This window comes from Podarcis gaigeae (genome assembly GCF_964106915.1).
Source record: "Podarcis gaigeae genome assembly, chromosome: 9".
Lineage (NCBI taxonomy): Eukaryota > Metazoa > Chordata > Lepidosauria > Squamata > Lacertidae > Podarcis > Podarcis gaigeae.
In genome coordinates this window covers 78,593,932-78,621,058 of record NC_139685.1, presented here as the reverse complement: position 1 = coordinate 78,621,058, position 27,127 = coordinate 78,593,932, and the positions used below count along the sequence as shown (strand labels likewise).

Here is a 27,127-nt window from a genome sequence, read left to right as displayed (position 1 = left end):
CATGACTAAGCCACTTCTGGCGAACCAGGGCAGCGCACGGAAACACCGTTTACCTTCCCGCCAGAGTGGTACCTATTTATCTACTTGCACTTTGTGCTTTCAAACTGCTAGGTTGGCAGGAGCAGGGACCGAGCAACGGGAGCTCACCCCGTAGCGGAGATTTGAACCGCCAGCCTTCTAATCGGCAAGTCCTAGGCTCTGTGGTTTAACCCACAGCACCACCCGCGTCCCTACTTCGAAGCATAGCTGTCAACTTTTCCCTTTTCTTGTGAGGAATCCTATTCGGAATAAGGGAATTTCCCTTTAAAAAGTGGGAAACGTTGACAGCTATGCTTCGAAGGGTCGTTGTGGGGATTAAATGAGGAGACCATGCCAGCCATGCTATAAAATGCAATGAAATAAATAAATACGAAGACTGCCACTATGAAAAGTAAGTCCAAAAGCATGAATCAAAGATACAGATTAGAATAAACTCCCTCTGCAAAACCAACAAAACAGGAGTGCCGGGCAGAGCTCCCTTTTTGAGCAGCCTGTGGGGTGGGGCAGAGAGGAGGAGGAGTCCTCACCCCCTTGTCCAGACCTCTGCCCCCCACCCTCTGCCTCTGGGCTGAGTCTCGAGGGGCCCTTACCTCGGAAGGTGACGCTGGCCACCGGGTCGCTGCGCTTGTCGCCCTTCTCCAAGGCGGGCAGGCTGCAGGCGCGCTGCACGACGCAGCGGAACATGGTCTCTCTCTCTCTCTCTCTGGCGCGCGTCCGCCTTCAGGGGCTCAGCGCCCGCCGGTCACACATAGCCATCCCCGCCCAGCGCCGCCCGCCGCCCGCCCAGCGCCGGACGCAGCATCAGGACCAGTTGGCAGGCAGGGCGGCGCGTTATCCCGCCAGGGGGCGCTGCGCGATCGGTCGGCCGGGATGCTCGGCGCGCAAAAGGAAGCGCAGCTGCGCGCAGCTACTCGCCCCCGCCGCATTTCGTCACTGGGATAAGTTTTTTTGTTTTGTTTTGTTTGTTTGCTGTTAGATTTATATAGCCACCAGTCCATTAATATTCCCTGGGCGCCTTACAACAAGGTGTTTAAATGACAATATATAATAATTTTGTCTTTGTCCATGGAGTTTTCTTGGCAGCGATACTGGAGTGACTTGTCGGTTCCTGCTCCAGGTGGATCACGTTTGGTCAAAACTCTCCACTATGACCTGTCCACCTTGGATGGCCCTGCATGGCATAGCTCATAGCTTCTCTGAGTTATTCAAGCCCCTTCGCCACCGCAAGGTATAGTTCAAACTATGGTTTTCCCAGTAGTGATGTAAAGAAGTGAGAGCTGGACCATAAAGAAGGCTGATCTCCGAAGAATTGATGCTTTTGAATTCTGGTGCTAGACTCTTGAGAGTCCCATGGACTGCAAGAAGATCAAACCTCTCCATTCGGAAGGAAATCAGCCCTGAGTGCTCACTGGAAGGACAGATCCTGAAGCTGAGTCTCCAAGACCTTGGCCACCTCATGAGAAGAGAAGACTCCCTGGAAAAGACCCTGATGTTGGGGAAGATGGAGGGCACAAGGAGATGGGGACGACAGAGGACGAGATGGTTGGACAGTGTTCTCGAAGCTATGAAGATGAGTTTGACCAAACTGCGGAAGGCAGTGGAAGACAGGAGTGCCTGGAGGTGCTCTGGTCCAGGGGGTCACAAAGAGTCGAACACGACTAAACAACAACAACATGTAATAATTATATATATATATATATATATATATATATATATATATATATATATAATTTTAAAAGCAACCATAGGCAATAAAAGACAGCAAAAAAACACACGTCCAAGCATAAGGGCTGGATTAACCGTTAAGCAAAATAAGCACGTGCCTAGGGCATCAAGAGAAGCACCCCAGAAATTTTCCACTGCAAGATTTTAAACATGAATGCTCTGAGTGTTCATTTTCTCGGTTAAAATATATTTAAAATCCCAATAGAACAACAGAGCAACAAGGCAGGCCAGATGCCTCATCTTGACTGAGTATAGAAGCAGATGTGTCAGGTAAGATTAGTTTGAGGATCTGATCAAAGACTTTGCAATTAGAAAAAGTCAGAGAATTTTTTCCCAAATAGAAATAAAGTGGGAGCATACAAAAATACAGATTATTTTCCATCCTACTGAAGGTTTTGTTTCCTTTCAAAAAGTACAGTTTAGATTTACAGTTTATTATTGTTTATATTTTGAATGAGATATATATGGGGGCACAAAATCTTTTAAGTGTTTGGGGCCTCTAAAAAAAGGTCTCAATCCGGCCCTGCCTAGCATGCAGGATGAAATCACCTCTTTCTTCACTCAGTTTAACTGCATTAACTGCACTGGAATTCCAAGGGAGACATTCCTGGTGAGTTCCCGCACTTCTTTTTCTATTAATTAGTTAAATAATTTTATACACTGCCCTTCATCTGAAGATCTCAGTGTGGTTCAAAAGATAGAAATACAGGCTGAAAGCACAAAATAAAGAGTGAAAACAAAAAGGAAAGGAAACAATAACATCCCCTTCCCACAAACACATTTAAAAGGCCATAGAATATTAATCAGCCAAAGACCTGGTTAAGAAGGAACATTTTCGCCTGGCAATAACGTGATAAAATTCAAAACAGCAAAAATTAATTGCCCATTTATTAAAAATCCAGCTAAAACTATTTAGTTTAATTAATTAAACAAAACTGATGAACTTGATCCTATGATATCAGCTTTTCGAAGTCTGGTTTTCTTTCATTTGTGCCCTCCATAACCCCCTCTTCTGCTGCCCTCTGCCTCTTTGCATCCCCCTAGGTAATCTCACCTTTTTATGGGGTAGGGTAGGGTGGGGTGGGGGGCACTGGGGGTGAGTCGATGGAACCAAGAGAGCAGTAGCACAAAATTTTTTGAGACCCCAAAACAAGGGATAAAATTTAAGGCATATGATCAAATAGAAGGTATGTTTACAGGTTGGTTGCAATACCATCAGGTTAATGATATATTGAATGATGATAAAGGGTTTGAAGAGAAAAAAAATCAAGATTTCAAATAGATTTAATAGAAGGCAGAGGTAAAACATTATCCAAAATGTATGATTTGTTATTAGAATGGTTTACAAAAGATGAAGAAGTAAAAGAAGCAATGATAAAATGGGCTATAGATTTTGGGCACAATATAGAATTAGACGCATGGTATGAATTATGGAATGTAAATATGAAGTTTACGGCATATACGGCTTTAAAAGAGAACCTAATGAAAATGATTTATAGGTGGCATCTAACTCCGGCAAAACTGGCAAAAATGTATAGGATGAAGGACAAAGAATGTTGGAAATGAAAAGAGGTGGATGGAGACTTTACCGCATGTGGTGGACTTGTGATAAAGTTAAGAACTTTTGGGAGTTAATTTACAATGAACTCAAGAAAATATTTAAATACACCTTTCCCAAAAAACCTGAAGCCTTTTTGGGGGGTTGATGGGGAAGGAAATTAAGAAAGCGGACCAAAGAGTCTTTATGTACGCCACAGCAGCGGCAAGAAATATGCTTGCCCAAAACTGGAAATTGCAAGAATTTCCCACCATTGCAGAGTGGCAGACAAAAATGATGAGTTATGCAGAGTTAGCCAAACTGATGGGAAGAATTTGGGATCAGGACGATCAGAGGTTTCAAGAGAACTGGAGTAAATTTATGGTGTATATAAAGGATAACTGTAAAACTTTAAAAACACTGGCAGGACTGAAATAGCTCTTACAATGTATGGCAGATATAAGGTTAAAAAATAGAATGCACGATATAAGAAAATAAGGGATACTTGCTGAAGGGATGGAGGGAAGTCCCAAGCTCGGCAGAGCTAAAAGTATCTATGTGATTTATTGTAGTGTGTTGTAAAAGTATGTATTAGGAAAATAATAAAAAATTATTTTAAAAAAAATGTTTGAGACCCACTGAGAGTGTCCGACCAGGGCCTGGGAGAGCAGGGTTCGAATCCCCACCCAGCCATGAAGCTCACTAGCAGAACAAGATGGTGACAGATGTCCGCGACTGTACTTTCTCCCTCCCTGGCATTGGGTAGCCTGAGGGAGGCTGCCTCTGACTATGGGATGTTCCCCTCCTGCCTGCCGCATACAGCATCCATCTAATACACCACCCATCCTCCACCACAATCTAACATACTTAGAAAACCACATGTGCTTCTGTCCACCATGACATCTGGTTGCAATGAGTTCCCCAGGCCACTTCCATGACACATTGAGGAGTGTCCATTCCAAGCCTGCAGGATATTCACATGGGGCCTCGAGCCAGAACAGCAAAAGGCTTAATTCTTCTGTTTGAGTTTCATCAGTGACCGAAACTGAGAGTGAGATTAGTGGGGAAACTTTGGCTTTGTCCTGCTCACTCACTGACACAGGTACAACACTTGGAGCTCTTGCAGAGGAGGGAAGTTGGGATACAAATTCAATAAATCTGTATTTTTAACGAACATTTTATATTCTATGTCAACCATTTGGAGGCTGTGGATGATTAAGCAGGAGATAGAGACCCAGCCCACAGTCACAGAAAAACAATCACAGAAAAACCCAGTTGTGCCATAGAAACATAGAATTGGGAAAGTTTGAAGGAACACATTTGAGCCACTGACAGCATATTTTCAAAGTATTCCAGCCATTTAAACCTCAGGTGGAAATCTGATGGGAAGATGGGGAGAGGCGGACAGGAAGTTGGCAGGCCGGGAAGCAGATGGCAACAGGAACAGCCACTTCCCTCTTGGCAGTGTTAGGATATTCTGTTCCACCTAAACAGATGTGTGGAGCTGTGGTATGTTACATGTCTGTTTACATTCCAGCACAGCTTGCCGGGAACCTCCGTTTGTGTATTGTTGTTGTTGAGTCATTTAGTCGTGTCCGCCTCTTCGTGACCCCCTGGACCAGAGCACGCCAGGCCCTCCTGTCTTCCACTGCCTTCCGCAGTTTGGTCAGACTCATGTTTGTAGCTTCGAGAACACTGTCCCGCCATCTCGTCCTCTGTCGTCCCCTTCTCCTTGTGCCCTCCATCTTCCCCAACATCAGGGTCTTTTCCAGGGAGTCTTCTCTTCTCATGAGGTGGCCAAAGGATTGAAGCCTCAGCTTCAGGATCCATCCTTCCAGCGAGCACTCAGGGCTGATTTCTTTCAGAATTGAGAGGTTTGATCTTCTTGCAGTCCATGGGACTCTCAAGAGTCTCCTCCAGCACCAGAATTCAAAAGCATCCATTCTTTGGCGATCAGCCTTCATTATGGTCCAGCTCTCACTTCCATACATCACTACTGGGAAAACCAGAGCTTTAACTATACTGTATAGCTTTTGCCTTTTGCTGCTTCTTTGTTGGACACGAAAGGGGGAAGACATGTTTTTTTCCTTTGTCCTGATGTATGTTAAATAAACTGCTTGTAAATATGCTTTACATTTGCCTCTGCCCGCCCTTCTGCCTCAAGGAGTTTGTTATCTCTGCTGGCTTGCGTGCTCAGCTTTGGAAAGGTTTCTAAAGCTCTGGGTCGCAGTTTTGATGCAGAACTGAGGACTGGAGTTTGACCGGCTGCCGGCCGGTGGGCTGGAGCCAGCTGGGGGTCTGCCAATTGCCCCCGTCCCCTTGAGTGCATTGCAACAGGCAGGAGGGCGGACAACCCCTGAGAAAGAAGGGGGAAGCACCTGAGGTATTGCTTGTAGGTATACCGTATTTTTTGCTCTATAGGGCACACCGGACCATAGGGCACAACTAGTTTTTAGGGGGGGGAAATAAAGGGGGGATTATTTTTTTTTCCCCTGCCCCAGCCCCAAAGAGCAAAGAGGCCAAGAAGACAGCCAGTGGGATCCATTCCGCTGGCTGTCTTGGCTTCCTCTTTAACCACACGCAACCTCTCCAGCCGGGATAGGCTGCACGCGGCTTTGGCAGAAGCCAAGACAGCCAGCGGGATGGATCCCGCTCGCTGTCTTGGCTTTGTTTTTAGCCCGAGCTTCCCCCGACCCCAGCCCCCAGAACAGGTCCGGGAGCGACGGCAAGGTTGCGAAGCCTTCGGAGCACAGCGGGATCTCGCACTGCGCTCCAAAGGCTTTGGGTTCCTTTCGCTGAAGCCAAGAGAGTCTTGCTCTCCCAGCTTCAGCAAAAGGAACCTGAAACCTTCGGAGTTCAGCGCGTGTTCCCGCTGCGCTCCAAAGACTTCAGGGGCTATCCCTGAAGCCTGGAGAGCGAGAGAGGTTGGTGCTCACCGACCCCTCTCGCTCTCCAGGCTTCAGCGAAAGCAATGCGCAGCCTCCGGAGTGTGGAGGGAGAGCTCCCTCTGCGCTTTGGAGGCTTCGCGTTGCTATCGCTGAAGCCAAGGAGCCTGCATTGGCTCTATAGGACGCACAGACATTTCCCCTTCATTTTTGGAGGGGGAAAAGTGCGTCCTATAGAGCGAAAAATACAGTAATCACAAACAATATTCCTGACAATCAAAGGGAAATATTCCTTTATGCAACGACAGCTGCCAGGATGCTTATAGCAAAGAATTGGAAAGGGAGAAATATTCCATCAATGAACGAATGGCAAATTAAATTTTGTGAACATATAAACCGGGCAAGACTCACAGCATTCATAAGGGGACAATCGGACCAGAAATTATTAAAAGAATGGGGATGCGCTAAAGGGTATATGAACAAACATTGTTCTGGAGTAAGCATATCGGTGTGTAATGAATGACACTTTGCAGGGTTAAAGAGAAATAAAAATGATGTAAAAAGTATAAAGATAAAGGTAATCTACATTAGACACAACAATTTAGAAGGAGTAAAATTTTTGAGGTCTTAGAACAAAGGAATATGTGTATATGTATGTAATGACTAGATTAAAATGAAGATATGGTTTTATTTGTAGATGTGTGCTTTTTCTTTTTTCTTTTTCTCTTTTTTCCTTTTTTTGTGTTCTGTTTTTCTTTCTTGTTTGTACAGATTTATTTTGGATTCAATGTTTGTAATTTTTGTTGTAATTTTGCATTGAAAATTAAAAAAAAATTAAAAGACAGAAAAAAGAAAGAGGGAGGACGCCTCGCAGGTTGGTGATGCAGGAGCCTTCATGAAGAAGAGCTCTAGAAGGCGTGCACAGGATGAGTCCTCTCAGCTGCTCTGTGCACGTCGAAGGCAGAGCAGAACCACCTTAAATAACACGAGCTTAAAGCGGATGACTGTCCCCCCCCACACACAAATTCTGCACCTGTTGGGTGGAAATACCCTTTGGCAGCAAGAGGACTGATGACTCAGTGATCCCAGGGGGAGAGAAAGAATCCAGCTGGGAAATCAGGTCCTGCCTCTGAATTCTCGGTTTGGGACTTTTCAGTTTGGAGAAAAGGAAGGGAGGAAGAATTGGCAAGATACAGAATGATGCATGCAATGGAGACAGCGGGTCAAGTTCTTCTCCCTCTCTCATAACGACAGAAACTCACCAACATCTAGTGAAGTTGATGGGTGGAAGATTCAGGACAGGGTGGAAACTTCCATGTTAAACTGTGGAACTCACTCCCTCATGAGGCAGTGCTAGCCGCCAGCATAATGGCTTTAAAAGAGGATTAGCCAAATTCATGAAGAGAGGGCTATCGATGGGCGTCTCTCCACAGTCGGAGGCAGCAAAGGCCTTCTCGGTGGTGGCGCCCGCCCTGTGGAACGCTCTCCCATCAGATGTCAAGTCAATAAACAACTGACTTTTGGAAGACATCTGAAGGGAAGTTTTTAACGTTTAATGCTGTATTATGTTTTTAATATTCGGTTGAGAGCCGCCCAGAGTGGCTAGGGAAGCCCAGCCAGATCAGCAAGGTATAAATAAATAAATTATTATTATTATTATTATTATTATTATTATTATTATTATTTCAGTTGGGAGCACCCAGAGTGGCTGGGGAAATGCAGGCAGATGGGCGGGGTAAAGGTAAAGGTAAAAGGACCTCTGACCATTAAGTCCAGTCATGGCCGTCTCTGGGGCTGCGGCGCTCATCTCGCTTTATTGGCCGAGGGAGCCGGCGTACAGCTTCCAGGTCATGTGGCCAGCATGACTAAGCCGCTTCTGGCGAACCAGAGCAGCGCACGGAAACGCCGTTTACCTTCCCGCCAGAGCGGTACCTATTTATCTACTTGCACGTTGACGTGCTTTTGAATTGCTAGGTTGGCAGGAGCAGGGACCAAGCAACGGGAGCCCACCCCGTCGCGGGGATTCGAACCGCCGACCTTCTGATCGGCAAGTCCTAGGCTCTGTGGTTTAACCCACAGTGCCACCCACATCCCTATATGGGTGGGGTATAAATAATAAATTATTATTGTTATTGTTATTAATATTCTGAACCCCAGTTGCTGGACACCACAGGAGAGGAAAGGACGCTCAGGTCCTCCTTGCAGGTTCTCCATTGGTGAGAAGGTGGTCTGGACGGGGTCCCCTTGGCCTGATCCAGCAGCCTCTTCTTATCATAGAATCACAGAATTGCAGAGTGGGAAAGGGACCCCGGAGATCATCTAGGCCAACCCTAGCAGAACAGTCTCCCTCGGAAGGTTGAGGACGACTTGTAATGATGACACTGGAGTAGTTCTAAGGTAAAAGGTAAAGGTACCTCTGCCCGTACGGGCCAGTCTTGACAGACTCTGGGGTTGTGCGCCCATCTCACTCAAGAGGCCAGGGGCCAGCGCTGTCCGGAGACACTTCCGGGTCACGTGGCCAGCGTGACAAAGCTGCATCTGGCGAGCCAGAGCCGCACACGGAAACGCCGTTTACCTTCCCGCTGGTAAGCGGTCCCTATTTATCTACTTGCACCCGGAGGTGCTTTTGAACTGCTAGGTTGGCAGGCGCTGGGACCGAGCAGCGGGAGCGCACCCCGCCGCAGGGATTCGAACCGCCGACCTTTCGATCGGCAAGTCCTAGGCGCTGAGGCTTTAACCCACAGCGCCACCTGCGTCCCTTGGAGTAGTTCTACATTATTATTATTAATTGAATTTATATACTACCCTACCTGCAGGTCTCAGGGCAGTTCATAGTGATTGTTTTGGCAAGGACATATGGCGCCATTTTCAGTCTCCTCCCTTGGAGGTTTTGAAGAAGAAATTGGGTGGCCGTCTGTCAGGGATTCTTGAGCTGAGATTCCTGCCCTGCAGGGGTTGGACTAGATGACCCTCCGTGCCCCTTCCAACTCTAGCATTGTAGGATCTCAAGGGAGCAGAAAAGACTATTTAGGCTTGCGACCACGACTGCGCGGACGTTATTGGTCCAGAGATGGAAGGAAGATAAAGTCCTGACCAGAGAAGAATGGCCGATGAAGTGGATGGATTATGCTGAAATGGCAAAAATGACCGGAAGAATCAGAAATCAGGAAGACCAGAATTTAAATAAGGAATTGAAGCAAAAATTTGACCTTTTCCTGTAAGGCAAAGATCAGAAGACAACACGGATGATCGCCAGATTCTGTGTACAGATCTGTAGGCGCAGATCATCCCCCGACCCAAACTAGTTTGTTAATAAAATCCCCAAACTCGGTTCCAGGGGTGACGCTGGGTCATCTGTCTGCAGTAGCTTATCTTAAAGTTTTAAGTGTTTATACTCTTATCGCATTTATAATTTTTAAATTTATTGTTGTACGTTGTTTTAAATGTTGCTTTCCTGGGATTGTACCCCCCAAGTGTGTTTGAAAAGCTGGTCTTATATATCTATCTAATAAGGAATGGGGGAAATCTATAACTTATCTTAAAGAGCATTGCAAACAGTTAAAATCGTTAGTAGGATTGGTATGACACTTGTAGATTAATGGTGAATTTTGGACACAGTGGAGATGTAAAAGATCTGGATCATCATGAAAGATGCGGGAGGAAATGATCAACAATAGACCCACAAAAGGGAGGAGGGAAGTCTGGGAGATTCCATGGAATCTTATTGATATGTTTGATATGTGACTGTAAAGTTTTAATCTGAAAAACCAAATAAATATTTATTTTTAATCACCCTCTAGGATTCTACCCCCTTGCAATGCAGGAATCTCAGCTAAAGCACCCTTGACAGAGGGCCACCCAACCCACAGCTGTCAACGTTTCCCTTTTTTAAAAGGGAAATTCCCTTATTCCGAATAGGATTCCTTGCAAGAAAAGGGGAAAGTTGACAGCTATGACCTAACCTCTGCTTCAAAAACTCCAAGGAAGGAGAGCCTGTTCCACCATCAAAAATCTCTTGCTCCTCTCATGTTCTCCTCCTCTGCAAAGCGGCCACTAAGCCCTGGGCACTTGCGGGCGCTTCTGTGACACAGAGGGAGTTCTGCCAGGTCAGCCATCCCAGCCCCCGCTGGCCAAACAGGTGCTGGGGCCAGGATCCAAAGGCGCTGCATGACGGCAAGGAGGAAACTATAAAAAGAGCAGGGTGTGGCGGTGCTGGGGAGGTTATGTTTCTCATCTGCAGCTCCTACTGCCAAATACCCTGGGCAGGATCCAGTCTCTCCGATTATGAGGAGGACCGGAGACCCTCTGAAACACTCTCTTTTTAATAAATAACTTTAATTAATTTTCTTTTCTCATAACAAATATGCAATATAATTACTTAACATTCATTTTCCCATCCCCCCCCCCCGTTGACTTCCCCCAACTTCCATTTCTGGTTTATTACATCAAATAAACCTGAAGGCAGCCCTGTTTAGGGAAGCTTTTAATGTTTGATGCATTACTGTATTTTAATACTTTGTTGGAAGCTGCCCAGAGTGGCTGGGGAAGCCCAGCCAGATGGGCAGGGCATAAGTAATATTATTATTATTATTATTATTATTATTATTATTAATGTTACATTCTGCTGTTTGTTCATAATGCTATGTTACCACCTCCTCTGAAACCCTCTCAGCCACAGACTGTGGCTTCTCCATGAGACACAGCCCTCTGCACATGCGCAGAGACACTCTCTTCCTTCCGCCTTTGCTTATTCCAAGCTGAGCCTGGAGGGAAGTTAACTGTGGCCATGCAGGGGTAAGAAAATTGGTCACTGCCACATGCCAGGCATAATAACAACAATAACAATAATTTATTATTTATACCCCATCCATTTGGCTGGGTTTCCTCAGCCACTCTGGGCAGCTCCCAAAAGAATTAAGGATAATAATAAAAAAGCGATAAAACATCAGACATTAAAAGCTTCCCTAAACAGACCCCTCCCTTCTCTCTCCCCCCGTGGGATCCTTTTCCCAGGACGCCTATTAGCATATAAAGCCCCTAACAACTGGGACCAGAACAGGCACTAGCACACATCCCAAATAATTCCCATTTAGCGTTTAGAAGAATTAGCTCCAGTAACGTGGCAGCACCTGTCCTTTGGAACTCCCCGCCAATTGATCTCAAGCAGGTGCCTTCACTCACTGCACTTTTTCCAGCACCTGCTCAAAACACTCTTGTTTAGACAAGCCTTCCTGGAAGCTTAGAAATAAAATGCGGGTCTTAACCGTTTTTCGTAATTTTAACTTTCTGTATGTTTCAAACTATTGAAATTTCCCCCTCGATTTTCTCGTTTTATCTTTTCACAAACCACTTTGAGGTTTCCGTCTGCAGTCTAGTAGCGTATACATTTTATGAAATGGATATAAATGAATAAATAAAGTAAGGGGGGCATTTGGTTTCACTAACTCATAAGTTACACACACACACACACACACACACATAAAAACGTAATAGGATTCAACCGTCGGTTGCTCTGACATTATAGCCAATAAATTGGGTATATATTTTACGACGTACATAACAAATCAGTCATCAGACTTCCTTAAAATACTGCCAGAGAGATGTAGCTGGGTGATGATGACCCCTTTGGTCTTCACTGACCCAGATCCTGTTTTGCTTTTCCTTGTGAAAGAGCTCAGCAGCAGCAAATCTGTAGCCTCAGATGCAGGAGGGTGACCCCCACCCCCTTTGGAATATGGAAAGGGAGGGAGGCGTCAAATGAATTAAAGCCCAAATAAAATCCCCGCACAGAGAAAGCTAGCATGTAAGGGAGAAGCATTCTAGATGCCCTGGGATGCAGGAAAGGACCACAGCAACATACAGTTACCACGCGGTCCTGCCTTACATCATCTGAGCCCCCTGCGGTCTGACGTGGTGCAGTCCATGCACAGCACCTGAATGCGCATGCGCAACACCTCAAGTGGCCCCAGCCAAGGCTTTCTGCTGCCCGAGGCAGGAGATCCAATCCCCTGCCCTCCCAGCCCAAATGCAAAGTACCCAAGGGGCAAGCCAAGTTTGATGTTGCCTCTCCTTGGCCGTGGAAACGCAACAATTATGATGAAAATAAGACTGAGCAATAGCCAAAATCAGCTGCTCCCCCTTTCCCAATGGTAGGGCTGGTCCTCTGAGCCATTCCAAAGAAAGAGAGGCAGGTTCCTTAACATTGCATTGAAGCAGAAACACAGCGAATGGACACAGCCACAATTGAGCATTTTTATGATTTCACAAGGCAAATGCCCAACACAGAACTTTAAACTTGGGCTGGATTGAGCCGCTTCCTGGGGTCCCATTTCCTTTCTGGACCTGGCAGAGACTCTCCACAAATATTGTTTCTCTCGCAGGCTGAGCAACTGCACCAGGATGGAGGACTTTGGGACCATGAAGTTTGGCTGCGGATGAGCAGGGGACACACCTCCTAAGAGCCAGCTGGATCAGGCCCAACGGCCCATCTAGTCTAGCCTCCTGTTCTCACCGGGGCTGAGCAGCCGCCTTTGGGCATGGGTAGGTCTAAACCACAGAGCCTAGGGCTTGCCGATCGGAAGGTCAGTGGTTCGAATCCCCGTGACAGGGTGAGCTCCCATTGCTCGGTCCCTGCTCCTGCCAACCTAGCAGTCTGAAAGCACGCCAAAGCATGTCAAAGTGCAAGTAGATAAATAGGTACCGCTCCAGCAGGAAGGTAAACGGCATTTCCGTGCACTGCTCTGGTTCGCCAGAAGCAGCTTAGTCATGCTGGCCACATGACCCAGAAGCTGAATGCCGGCTCCCTCGGCCAATAAAGCGAGATGAGCGCGCAACCCCAGAGTCGTCTGCAACTGGACCTAACGGTCAGGGGTCCCTTTACCTTTGCCTTTTAGGCAAACCAAGGCCCAGGGGCTGGATCCAGCCCAATCGCCTTCTAAATCCGACCTGCGGACAGTCTAGGAATCAGCATGTTTTTACGAGAGTAGAATGTGTCCTTTTATTTAAAATTCATCTCTCGGTTATTTGTGGGGCATAGGAATTCGTTCATTTCCCCCAAAAAATATACTCCAGCCCCCCACAAGGTCTGAGGGACAGTGGACCAGCCCCCTGCTGAAAATGTTTGCTGAGCACTGCCTTTGGGGAACCTGCAAGAAAAATCTGAGCACCAGAGCCCTCTTCCCTCCCGGGGTTTACAGCCGCGGGTTTTTGGAAGCCTTGCTGTCTCCAACTGCAAAGGGAGAAACTTAGCTGGCCTGGCTAGTAGCCACCAATCTCCCTCTCCTCTGGGAATTTGTACAGTTCTCTCGTAAAGCTGCCTAGGCCATCACACTTCTTGTGGGAGGGAGTTCCACAGTTTAACTACGAGCTGCGTGGACTGTATCTCTCCTGAACCTTCCAACATTCACCCTTGCCAGGTGTCCCCAAGTTCTAGGGATAGGAGGGAGGAAAATTTCTCTGCACCCATTTTCCCCATGACATGCAGACTTTTTATAAACTTCTACCACGCCTTGGGACGCGGGTGGTGCTGTGGGTTAAACCACAGAGCCTAGGGCTTGCCGATCAGAAGGTTGGCAGTTCAAATCCCCACGACAGGGTGAGCTCCTGTTGCTCGGTCCCAGCTCCTGCCAACCTAGCAGTTCAAAATCACGTCAAGTGCAAGTAGATAAATAGGTACCGCTCCAGCGGGAAGCTAAACGGCGTTTCCATGCACTGCTCTGGTTCGCCAGAAGCGGCTTAGTCCTGCTGGGCACATGACCCGGAAGCTGTACATGCCTCCCTTGAAATCAATATGAGCGCCGCAACCCCAGAGTCAGTCACAACTGGACCTAATGGTCAGGGATCCCTTTACCTTTAACCACGTCTTGATTCTCTTTTCCTCTAAACGAAAAAGTCACAGACCTCCCTGGAGATCTGAGGTTTATGCAGATGTGTACAGGGATTGATTTCTTGCTTGTACCACATTCAGCAACCTGCAAATAGAAACAGCCCCAAGCGTCCCTCTCCAAATCCCCTTTGGCCCCTGAGAATGGGAGAGAGAGAGGTGGTGTCCTCCCCACCAGCACCCTTGGGTGCTCTCTCTGCCCTGCACCTCTGCTTCCCTCGTCTCGGCCCCTGTAGTTGCAAACTCATCCTGCCTCCTCCTTACCTTCAAACACCACGGAGCAATAAGCATCGCTGATATCCGTATCCGGAGTCTGGACGTTCTGTGCGTGGAGGACGAAGACCCGCAACATTTTGGGAGGCCCAGAGGCTTTCCTCCCCCTCCTCGCCTCGGATCTGGCCCGTCCTCTGGGATGTTTGCTTTCCCTACAGTTCAGGCCCGTCTCCCTCCTGCTCTGGAGCTGGCAGAGCAGCTTGGCTCCAGCTCCAGTGACAAACAGATGGAGCTCTTAAAGGGACACCAGCCCTGGCCAGCTCCAAAGCCAAGAGGGCCTGCAAAGACATTGGCGTTCGTTTTCAGACAACTGGACACTCCAGCGCTGGCCTTTAGGTCATCGCATCAAGACAGGAAAAGTTCAAAGAGATAGACAAATGTGTCCAGATCCATTTCTGATTTATCCGGCCACATTTCCACGTCAGTTTGCAATTGCTTTTTAATTTCTTTGTGAAAATTTGACAGCTTTTCAGTGGGAATTTCCCTTAAGACACACAATTTTGTGACTCATATAAGCATCTTCATGAGCCGTTTTTCTCCTAACAAATGTACACCCCCCCCCCAACATTACTTGGTTGGTTAACTGAATCACAGCATCTGATGAGTGCAATTTTTTTATTTTAGATTCTCTGATGACTAACTTCTCTCTCTCTCTCTCTCTCTCTCTCTCTCTCTCTCTCTCTCTCTCTGGTTTTATAAACAAGAATAAAGTTATGCAAATAAGTGTACCAAGTTTTCTCATGTCATTTGTATATCACAAAAATAGCATAATAAATGTGGGAAAATATCTACAACGTATGTTTCATTCTTAGTGGTCAATGTATGAGTTCTTGGTTTATGAATTGTTTTAAATAATTAGGAAGAAGAAGAAAAGGAGGGAGGAGGGGGAGGGTCAGGTGGGGTTTGGTTGGGTGGTTATGTTTCTAGCGAGTGCAAATTTATTTTGAAGTATAGCGGCCTCTTGGTTCTAGATTCAGGTAGGCAGCTGTGTTGGTCTGACGCAGTATGTATGTATATATATATATATATCCAGTAGCACCTTAGAGACCAACTAAGTCCAACTAAGTTTGTTCGTGGTATGAGCATTCGTATGCATGCACACTTCTTCAGATACAGTGGTACCTCGGGATAAGTACTTAATTCTTTCTGGAGGTCCGTTCTTAACCTGAAACTGTTCTTAACCCAGTGGCGTATCGTGCGTTGTCAGCACCCGGGGCAAGGCAAGTAATTGCGCCCCCTAACCCATGGATTTGCGCCCCCTAACCCTAACCCCCAGATGTTGCGCCCGGTGCGGCCGGCCCCCCCTGCACCCCCCACGCTACGCCACTGTCTTAACCTGAAGCACCACTTTAGCTAAAGGGGCCTCCTGCTGCTGCCGCGCCGCCAGAGCATGATTTCTGTTCTCATCCTGAAGCAAAGTTCTTAACCTGAGGTACTATTTCTGGGTTAGTGGAGTCTGTAACCTGAAGCGTCTGTAACCTGAGGTACCACTGTACACTGAAACAGAAATCACCAGACCCTTAGTGAGAGGGTGGGGAGGGGTATTACACAGAAGGGTGGTGGGAGATGGCCTCTGCCTCTCAGCCTAGCCAACCTCACAGGGTTGTGGCGAGGGTAAAATGGCGAAGGAGTAAATTGGGTGCTCAAACTCCTTGATAAATAAATCATTTTCTCTCTCCCTTTCATCGATTCAGTGCAGATTGTACACAGAAAATTCCCCCCACTCCTCACTCTGCCGAAGGTGACTGAGCAGAAACTTTGGGGACTCTTGTGGTTATTAGATTGCGTTTACTGAAACAGATATTAGGACTAGTGAGGTGTGAATCCCCATCGTCTTCCCTAGGAAACAACTTGGGCTTTTCTGGGCATTTCTGTCAAACGCTAAAAAATTAGCATCCTCAGAGCTTTCTCTTCCCCTTTTTTTCTTTCTGCTTTATTTCACTCTTTCTTTCTTTCTTTCTTTCTTTCTTTCTTTCTTTCTTTCTTTCTTTCTCTCTCTCTCTCCCTTTTCTTTTCTTTTTCTCTCTCCTCTCTCTCTTCTTTTTCTCTCCCTTTCTTTCTTTCTCTTCTTTTTCTCTTTTTCTTTCTCTCTCTTTCTTTCTTTCTTTCTCTCTCTCTCTCTCTCTCTCTCTCTCTCTCCCCCTTTCTTTCTTTCTTTCTTTCTTTCTTTCTCTCTCTCTCTCTCTCTCCCTTTCTTTCTTTCTCTCTCACTCTTTCTTTCTTTCTCTCTCTCTTTCTTGGCATAGGGATTTCAATTCAGGGAAATGCTTCCCTCCACAGGGCGGAATGCCAACGCTGATGGGGCTTCCCGTATTTCGGCCAGGTCATTCCATGACACGGGCACCACCTGCCTCTGTGTTTCCACAACCTCTAATCTTCAGGTAATGCTATACCATCTGGCTTCCAATGACCCTTTTTACCAAGTTCCCCCCAATCCAAAGTTAGCCCCTGGCTTTGCAACATTGAAGATTGCCATGTCCCTGTTTACTTCTGCTTTGTGCCTACGCAGGAGCCTGCGTTTCGTTTTAAGGCAAGGGGCGCAGATCTGAGTTGAAAGACAGGCTTTGTTTTCTCAGAAGCAGGGAGCAGCTCTTGCTTCCTTAACCCAGAATCCTAGGTGTGTCGTCTAATAACGGATTTCTAATATTATGAGAGAGGCTAGTCTCCTTCTCCACATAGTGCAAAATTTTTGAAGTTCCTGTTCATGGCCTCATTTTCTAGCACCAGAAATGCAACAGATGGAAAGATGGTACAACTCCGACCAAGGAAGAATGGCAGATAAAATTGATGAGCAATGCTGAGATAGCAAAACTTACAGGAAGAATTAGAGACCAGGAAGAGGCTGAGGTTACTAAAGAATGGGGAGAGTATATAATTTATTTGAAAAACTATGGTGAACAATTACATTCATTGGTAGGGCTGACAGAAAACCTGTAGTAAAAATTTGAATTATAATAGAGTTAGGGAAGAGATGCAGAGGGAAAAATCTTTATGAGGATCCACCAATAAGGAGGGGGAGGGAAGTCAAAGGGGATTTTTTGTTTTTATTTGATGGCGTATCTTCTTTCCTTTGTTTATTCTATATAAACTTGAAAATGCAAAAATAAAAATTTGAAAAGCAAAAGCAAATGCAACAAGCTCCTTTGTAGGGGCGTTTGCTCCTGCTCCCTGATCACTTTTTTTACCCTTTCCTGCACCGTTTCCCGGCTCTGCTGCGATATCCTTTTTTTAAATGGGGCAATCAGAACTGCACATAATTCCAGATCATGTTGCAGCATATATTCATACAGGAGTGTTGTTAAAACCAGTCACTTATTTCTTTGCAGAAACCTGCTCATTCCCAGCTGTATCATTTGCAGCAGCTTTTCTCATTCGATTTTCTCTCAACCATTCCTCTTCAAGCTGTTCCTTAATTCTGAGATGCTTCTTTCACTGTTTTATCCATTCTCTGCTGAAGGATCTGCAACATTTTGCTCCTCCTCGCCTTGAAATCTTTCAGTTCCAGTTGGTCATTACAAAACATTTTGTAACTATGAGATAGTGAGTTCGCTTCTTCCTTCCTCCCTCCCATTGCCTTTTCCTTTTGTGTTGTGTCTTAAGATTGCAAGATTGAGGGCATGAACTGTGTTACCATGGACATTTGTAAACCACGCGGGGAGCCTTTTTTAAAGTGGGGGATGAACAGAGAGATAAAATGAATTAAGCAAACCATGAATGACATAATTAAGTTCTGGAACTCATTCCCACAGAAAGCAGTGATAGATAGCTCTGAAAACTAACTTTACAGAGTCATGGAGGAGTCAGGTCTATCAGCAGCTACCATCCCAGAATACCAGTTGCTGGAAACCACAGGAGGAAGGTTTCCCACAGGCATTTATTTGGCCATTGAGAGAACAGGATGCCGGACTACCAGATGGACCTTCAGTCTGATCCAGCCGCCTCTTCTGATAATCTTACGCCCAATGCTTTTTTTCTTTAAAGATGTTTAGGGGTACTCTCATTTTGACTCAAGAAAATCACCATTTCATAGTTCAAATCAGGAAAAATATAGTAAATTGACAAAAGTACAAAGATTCACAAAATGTTTAGGGGTATGCATACCCCTGCGTACCCCCTTATGCCTAATGAAAACCGGTGGCGCTGTGGGTTAAAGCCTCAGCGCCTAGGACTTGCCGATCGAGAGGTCGGCGGTTCGAATCCCTGCGGCGGGGTGCGCTCCCGCTGCTCGGTCCCAGCGCCTGCCAGCCTAGCAGTTTGAAAGCACCTCCGGGTGCAAGTAGATAAATAGGGACCGCTTACCAGCGGGAAGGTAAACGGCATTTCCGTGTGCGGCTCTGGCTCGCCAGAGCAGCGATGTCACGCTGGCCACGTGACCCGGAAGTGTCTCCGGACAGCGCTGGCCCCTGGCCTCTTAAGTGAGATGGGCGCACAACCCCAGAGTCTGTCAAGACTGGCCTGTATGGGCAGGGGTACCTTTACCTTTTACCTTCTTCAAGCCTGTATAGGATTTGAAAATTTTTGCTATGCATTTTTATTGTTGCCTCACTTCGGGAGCTTTTTGTGGGATGCGATTAGTTAAATGATTAAATAATTTAATTGCCACCGTCTCTGAAACAGATGCAAGGAAAGCTGTACCTTTCCATGTCGCATGGAACCTTTTTATATCCCTCTTAAGAATGTAGTCCCTCTGGACTTGCAGGTTCAGATCAATACACACAAGGGAAAACAATTGGGCTGTAAAAACTGGACAAAACCTGGATGCTGGCCCCGAAGAAAAGAATCACAGAGCCAGCAAGAGGCTACCTTTATCTGGCATAATCTGGGTTTCTACTCAGGGTTGTTACCTTATTCTCTCAGTCCAACCTGTAATGCGGGGACAGAATAGAAAGGAAATTTGCAGTAGTTGGGTCTAATACCTTCAGTAAAAACCGCAGAGGTGCTGCTAAGTCACTGACTCCTGGCCACAGCTCCTGCAATATACTAAAATGTCACACATTAAAAACTTCCCTGAACAGGGCTGCCTTAAAATGTCTTCTGAATGTCAGGTAGTTGTTTATCGCTTTGACATCTGATGGGAGGGCATTCCACAGGGCGGGTGCCACCACCGAGAAGGCCCTCTGCCTGGTTCCCTGTAGCTTTGCTTCTCGCAATGAGGGAACTGCCAGAAGGCCCTCGGTGCTGGACCTGTGTCTGGGCTGAACGATAGGGATGGAGATGTTCCTTCAGGTATACGGAGACAAGGCTGTTTAGGGCTTCAAAGGTCAGCACCAACACTTTGAAATGTGCTCGGAAACGAACTTGGAGCCAATGCAGATCTCTCAGGACTGGTGTTATGTGGTCTCGACTGCCACTCCCAGCCACCAGTCTGGCTTCTGGATTAGTTGCAGTTTCCAGGTCACCTTCCAAGGTAGCCCCACGCAGAGCGCATTGCAGTAGTCCAAGCGGGAGATAACCAGAGCTTTCTCCACTCTGGCGAGACAGTCGGCGGGCAGATAGGGTCTCAACCTGAGTATCAGATGGAGCTGGGAGACAGCTGCCCTGGACAAAGAATTGACCTACGCCTCCATGTACAGCTGTGAGTCCAAAGTGACTTCCAGGCTGTGCACGTTTTAGAGGCATTTTGTGGTGGGACAGACATAGTGGTACCCGATCCCAGCTACGTTAAAATATATTGGTTTCTTCAATGACCTTTTCTGTCCCTGGGAACATTTTGAGGTAGATTCTCAATGAGGATGAGGAAGTGATCCATCCGGAGAATAAGGCTGCCCCTACACTTTTAATGTCTATGTGCATTAGGGCAGCCTGTTCGCTTACCTTACCTCCTGCTTTTCAGTCCACCTCCCTGTCAAAAGTCAGTATTCCACACTCGGTTGCTTCAAGCTCCCATTTTTTGTATCTCTGCATACTTTCGACATTTCCCCCCATCCCACCCATCTGCCACTCCCCCCGATATATGGGAGTTACTGTTCTAGTTACCGAAAGTCAGGCTCTTTTCTCAACAGTGGAAACGGAAACTAAAGACAGGATTCAGAAGCTGCCATGGCTGGAAGATCCTGGCAGAACGATTCCAGGTTTTATAGGGTCATGAAACGCAGCGCCAGCTTACATTTTAGAAGAAAGAACCAAGTCAACCCTTTTCAGCTTCTAGACTGGATGTCCCCAAAAGTGGCACTGGGTACTAATAGCAACCAGCCCACATCCCAGGGCGAAAGTTCTTATCACGTGTGATGAACAGCACCAAATGTGGTGTTTGTCCCAAATCTATATCCCAAAAGATTAAAAATTTGTGGCAATTGTGTAGTTTTGTGTGTAAATAATAGTTTGTATTCATCTGTCCAGGGGAAGTCATGCCATGTCTCAGGGTGACTAGACAAAGGTCACCCACTTTTGTTTCTGGCACTGCCTACTGCTGGCAAGTGGCCTTCATACCCATTGAAACTGGTCAGAGGGTCCATAACATTTGCAAGCTGCTTAGAAAGAATGAACTGTTGTGAAGTTGGCGGAAGACCATAATAAAATGCTTTTCTTTTTTTGTTTAAATGTCTTAGTTTATTGAAGAACGAACTAATGTTGTTTTATGTATGCTCCCTTTTTCCTTTTCTTTCTTTGTCTTTTTCAAGATCTAAATGTGCTGTGCTCGCTTCGGCAGCACATATACTAAAAAACAAGATCTAAATGTGCTTACGAGAGGCATATATTTATATCTCTTACTTCTTTCTTCCTTTCTGGAGTTTCTGCTTTTATTCTTTTCTTTTTTGCTCTCTCTACATAAGCATTTGTATTTCTTCTTCTTTTGTTTAGGTTTGTGCATTTTGATTTGTGTGCATGTGCAATACAATCAATAAAAAAACAAAAAACAAAAAACATGTGCAAGCTGCCTAAATGTACCTGTTAGAAAAAGAGGAGCACGTGAACATGTCTGCAAATCAGACAGGATGTTCAGAGAATGGCAAACATCCAACTAAGGAACCTCTAGCTTTTGAATATATATATATATTTTTTTGGGGGGGGGGGAAGGGAAGCAAATATGTGGCTGGGGAAACCCAGCCAGTTGGGCAGGGTATAATTATTATTATTATTATTATTATTATTATTATTATTATTATTATCATCATCATCATCATCATCATCATCCTCAGGACAAAGAAACAGCACAATCCTAAGCCAGTCTACTCAGATGTAAGTCCCACTGAGTTCAGTGTATGCTAGATCACTGTGGGAGGCTCTCTGTCTCTGAATACTAGTTGCTGGGAACTGCAGATGAGCCGAGTGCTGCTGTGTTCAGATCCTGTTTGCTGGCTTCCCACAGTCATCAGGGGAGTCACCCTGAGAGCAGGATGCTGAACTCGATGGGCCACCGGCTTGATCCAACAGGTTGCTCTCAACTCGCAGCTAACGGAGTATAGAACTGCAGCACAAACTTATCTTTTGACTACTGGAATTCCGAGCTTTCTGGTGAAACAAAAAAAAAATAAAATGTATTTTTTTGCAGGGTGTGTGTGATTTTTATTACCAGGATGGCACAAAGACTAAATTAGAATTACACATATAGTGTTCTGGTAAGAAAGTTGCATTCTCTAAATAAAAGCATTTGCAACTTGGCAACACATTATGGGTTTCTCTCGTCCCCTTTCAGAATACTCAGCAATAGTTAAATACAGCAAAACTGAATCAATTAAATGTCTTATTATCTACCACAAATAATTAAAACCACCTAGGAATTCCTCAAGGTGCTCAGTCTTAATTCAGACACTTGCAAATTAAATTCATTTTCTTCCTGAACATTACCCATGTGCTTTTATAGACTGTACATTTTTGAAAATTAAAGAATGAGAAAGAACTCTTGAGTTAGGGAAATTTCCTTCTGAGATCCGGCTTTCTTTTGGGAGAGGCAACACAGCATTTATGCAGCTTTGTCTTCCATTCCGACACTGGAAACATGACGCTAAAGAAAACCATGGAGGCGGTGATTCTGTTCTTTGTCATATTCTGTCTCTATACTCAGCAAGCAGCTCCTGTCACCAAAGATGTGCTGGTCTTTAAGGTGATACAAGGCTGTTTTGTTGCAACAGACTAAAACTGTTACTACATTAGCCCTGAGCAACAGTGATTCTCTACATCTTCTGGATTCAGACAGGAGACATCTGTCAGCGACACAAAGTCTGGCTTTTCAACACACCAGAACAGGCAGCGTTGAGCTGATAAAAAACAAACGCCGTGTACATCTGTGCCAGCAGCACAGTAGGAACATTTATTCGAACCCAACCAGCATCACTGCAAACAGCAACCCAGAGCCACCGCATTATTCAGATCAGTCCACCTATACTGAATAAACTATATACAACATGTATACCACATGGAAATCTTCAAAGGAACAAAAGGAAACATGAACACGATACACAGAACTGACTGGACCCTAAGTGAAGTTTGGGGAGGCTCTTCCTATCTTCGTATCACCTCGAGCTCTGCTCCTTGGCTTCCCCGTCACCCTCCTTTTTCTTTTCCTCCGCTGTACTCTTGATCATGAATTTCTGCAGAGAAACACAGAAACAAACTCTTTTGCAGCGACTGAGAACCTCCTCAGGTTTTTGAGGGGGGTGCTTTAATGCCATCGCTCAGGCGACATTCCACTTCCCTGGTTGCTGGCTGGTTTATTTAGGAAAGGGGCAAAGCCCTGAGGGTGGGGGTGGGCAGCCTGCCAAACGCTAGCCTGGCTCTAGAAAGTTCAAAATGATGTCTGCACTGGCTCTGGACCCATATGTGTGACTGCACAGAGAAGACTGGCCAGCATGATAGGACACTCTAGCCTTGGGAATCTGGGCGTTAGGAGACTGGGTAGGAAGTGGGCAGGACCTTCAACTTCTAAAATGTCACAGACCCCCAAATCAGGTTTATTATTTATTCAACATACCTACATACCACTTTTCTTCCAAAACGGGGCTCAAAGCTGCTTGCAACATTAAAAAGTAAACTTGTTGGAAATAAGAGTTAAAATGCATTTAAAACTGGCATTAAAGTATACTTTAAAAGGTAAAAGGTAAAGGGACCCCTGACCATTAGGTCCAGCCGTGGCCGACTCTGGGGTTGCAGCGCTCATCTCGCTTTATTGGCTGAGGGAGCCGGCGTGCAGCTTCCGGGTCATGTGGCCAACATGGCTAAGCCGCTTCTGGCGAACCAGAGCAGCGCACGGAAACGCCGTTTACCCTCCCGCCAGGTAAAGGTAAAGGTAAAGGTACCCCTGCCCGTACGGGCCAGTCTTGACAGACTCTGGGGTTGTGCACCCATCTCACTTAAGAGGCCAGGGGCCAGCGCTGTCCGGAGACACTTCCGGGTCACGTGGCCAGCGTGACATCGCTGCTCTGGCGAGCCAGAGCCGCACACGGAAACGCCGTTTACCTTCCCGCTGGTAAGCGGTCCTATTTATCTACTTGCACCCGGAGGTGCTTTCAAACTGCTAGGTTGGCAGGCGCTGGGACCGAGCAACGGGAGCTCACCCCGTCGTGGGGATTCGAACCGCCGACCTTCTGATCAGCAAGTCCTAGGCTCTGTGGTTTAACCCACAGTGCCACCTGCGTCCCTAAAGTACAGTTTGCCCCGAGATTAATGAGCCCCTCATAGCGCACTGCTGCTAGGATCAGTTGCACTCTTTTATATGCATGTGTGTATATGTACAGAGAATCTGGAGATAATACCACATATAAGTAAGTTTGACCTCCTGGGACAGAAACATGGCATGGTTTTTGCATAAGCCTGGAACAGCTCACTTGGTAGAGCATAACTCTTTTCCCAACTGTGGGTTCGAGCCTCGCGTTGGGAAAAGATTCCTGCATTGCAGGGGGTTGGACTAGATGACCCTTGTGGTCCCTACCGACTTCACAATTCCACAATTATCTGATTTACAAAGGCCCCCAATGCCCTCCTAGTGCCTGAGATGTCACACTCCAGGAGAAATGGACTTCCATTTTTCAATAAAAACATTTCATTCACCAGAAGGAAGCACAAAAGATAACAAGTAAGTACTACCTCCATATTTTCCTTGTGGAGCTGAGATTGGCAATGGGTTTTCATGGATGCTTCATCCACACAGAAACAGGAACAGATCTGACAGAAAAAGCCAGCTTTTGGAACAAGGAAATCCAAATCTTAAAAGAGAAAGGGCACACACATTAACAAGTGCAAATCCAAGTCATCCTTTTATTTTGCCCAGATAGGGGCAAAAGAGGGAAAATGACACAAAAGGCCACAACAACCAGAAGATTCCCTTTACAAATGCAAAAGTTATCTATTTCCTTTTGTGACAATGATTCAGAAAGCATTGAAGCTTAAGACAGTTTTCATAACTACTATACCTATAAACCATAATTTCAGATGACCTAGCATTGCCATGTAATTATAATACTTAGCTTAATTGTGCTATGTTACCTCTGTATGTAGCTTAAGCGGTTTATACTGTTTTTTGTATTTACGTTGCTTTGTTAATTATGCTATTTAGGTCTGGTTATTTATGCTACTTGGGCTGTTTAAGCTTTTTAAAATTGATTTATGCCAGTGTTTCCCAACCTTGTGCCTCCAGATGTTTTTGGCCTACAACTCCCATCATCCCTGACCACTGGTCTTGCTAGCTAGGGATGATGGGAGTTGTAGGCCAAAAACATCTGGAGGCACAAGGTTGGGAAACACTGATTTATGCTAGTTCTGATGTATTAGAGAGATATAGGGGCACTTCAGGAGATGGATAGGCTCTGTATCCATGACAGGTATTTAGGAAGCAGTTGGATAAATTGCTAATTTTATCACAGGTAACAAACTGTAAGATTCATGTCACTGTTAATATTGTCATGCAAAACACAGAAAGAAGTCCTCAGGTCACTTCCACAGGATACCACACGTGGATGCAGGACCACACATAGAGCAAAACCATAGGACCATACTAGAGCAAAACCAAGACAAAAAAACCCTGCTTCATTTGCTTAAAGAGCAACAGCAACACCAACTCCCAACTCTATTACATCCCAAATGTGGGGACAGATCAAAAGATTCACCACAAATTACCGCTGAATTAGTAAATAGTTAAATAGGAAGCAGGTGATAAGAAGTTTGAAGTGCTTGTTATTTTAGAACGTAACACGATCTTACCTTTCAACTGGCTTGGAGCCTTGCATTTCTCTGAAGAATCTGTTTTTCTCCGTTTAGACTCTGGTTCCTCGCATTCTGAGTCAGTTAAATCTATAAGAGCAACATTTTAATTAGCATACCTATTTCCCCCCCAGGAGATGCAGTATAGTAACAATGCCATGTTCACATATAAAAATAAACTACGGAGAAGCATGAATAAGAGACTGTGCTGGTACACAGCAGGAATACAGCAGCTGCTTTGCCCCCCCCCCCCCGCCCCTAGGAGCTAAACCATGATTATGTGCAACCCTAGGCAAACCCAAATTTGTCTCCCCAGGTTTGCGCAGAACACTAAGCAAAGCTTTCACTTTGTAGGGAAATGCAGCAGCAGGAGAGGAGGAGAGACAAAACAGTTTGGTTCTCGCTCCACGCACCAGCATGCCTACAGAGTCAAGCTAAGCCAGAATCTGGTTTTAATGTTACATGCAAACCAGACCACTGTACCTGTAATAATAATAATAATAATAATTATTATTATTATTATTATTATTTATTATTTATACCTCCACCCACCCGGCTGCGTTTCCCCAGACACTGTGGGTGGCTCCCAAGAGATTAAAAACAGAATAAAACATCAAACATTAAAAGCTTCCCAAAACAGGGCTGCCTTCAGCAATCGAGTCCTCAGTGTCAGGACACCCCTATTTGACACTGACTCAGTGGTGGGTGTTACTGAAAAGGCCCTTTCCCCTCACAGTCACTGGCTATGCCACACCAGGTGAGGATGCTCAGAGAAGGGTCTCCAAGGATGCCCATGTGGCTTGGCTCGTTAGATTTCTTGTCTGCCTGCTTCACCTGAACCCCTTCATAACCTCAACCTAATCCTAGCTCTAATCTCTCTCTTTAAATTTTCGACCCACTGGGGCTCGCATTTAGCTTCGCTTTCAAAACTGCAGACCGCTTTCCACGACGCATGGGGATCAGAGGGCAGTTTCCAACATATTAAAAACACACAGGAATCATCTGAAGCTGGCACCCCCAAACTTGCCCCTCCAGATGTTTTGGGACTACAGTTCCCATCATGCCTGACCACTGGTCCTGTTAGCTACGGATGATGGGAGTTGTAGTCCCAAAAACATCTGGAGGGCCAAGTTTGGGGGTGCCTGATCTGAAGTATACAGCAGGGCTGAGGATACAGCATTTCTTTCAGCCTTAACAGCAATCACTAAAACCAAGTAAGAGACATTCACTAATTTATTCCAAATGCCTGGGAGAACATTGTCTTTACTTGCTGGTGGAAACCCATCAGAGTTACTGCCCTCCATGCCTCCAGAGGAAGAGTTCTCTCTTGCGTCACCACGCAGCTGACTGAGCTCGCTGGTGGGATGATGAGATAAGCACCCCTTGCTGACCACAGGATCCAAGATGGTTGATACGGTCCCATGCAATGGAGGCCTTCACAAGTTAATACGGAGAACTTATCTGGATCTGGTACCATATAGCCAGCCTCTGCGGATCCCACATAACAGAGGTTGTGTAAGCATGTGCAGACGCAGTCGTTAGTAACTTTGCAGCAGCTTCTTACATGAGCTCTATTCCTCAAGCACAGGCCAGCGCACTACCAGGGCGAGGCTCTTGTGGAGTGAGGTCTAGGAAAGCCAAGGAGCATTG

General features: G+C 45.9%; 2 protein-coding genes and 1 long non-coding RNA gene across 12 annotated transcripts in view; 1 reads left to right on the top strand and 2 right to left on the bottom strand.

The window, feature by feature from the left end:
• DYSF (dysferlin) overlaps positions 1 to 14,653 on the bottom strand; it is a 180,428-nt gene extending 165,775 nt beyond the window's left edge. For 3 of the 8 annotated variants that reach the window (XM_083757038.1, XM_083757040.1, XM_083757044.1), the window contains exon 1: positions 14,333 to 14,583. In XM_083757038.1, coding sequence (XP_083613164.1) covers positions 14,333 to 14,420 — 88 coding nt within the window. In that variant the 5' untranslated portion in view covers positions 14,421 to 14,583. Of the gene's footprint in view, positions 1 to 629; positions 814 to 14,332 lie in introns of those variants that run through there. The other 5 variants (XM_083757042.1, XM_083757043.1, XM_083757041.1 and 2 more) reach the window with 5 other exon arrangements.
• LOC310853040 overlaps positions 1 to 27,127 on the top strand; it is a 484,331-nt gene that overhangs the window by 254,729 nt on the left and 202,475 nt on the right. The gene's annotated exons all lie outside the window — the stretch shown is intronic.
• Positions 22,562 to 27,127, bottom strand: part of ZNF638 (zinc finger protein 638) — a 68,358-nt gene continuing 63,792 nt past the window's right edge. For all 3 annotated transcript variants that reach the window (XM_083757034.1, XM_083757035.1, XM_083757036.1), the window contains 3 exons: positions 25,478 to 25,567; positions 24,365 to 24,483; positions 22,562 to 22,872 (listed from right to left, as the gene is read on the bottom strand). In XM_083757034.1, the coding sequence (XP_083613160.1) occupies positions 22,795 to 22,872; positions 24,365 to 24,483; positions 25,478 to 25,567 (287 nt within the window). In that variant the 3' untranslated portion in view covers positions 22,562 to 22,794. The remainder of the gene's footprint in view (positions 22,873 to 24,364; positions 24,484 to 25,477; positions 25,568 to 27,127) is intronic.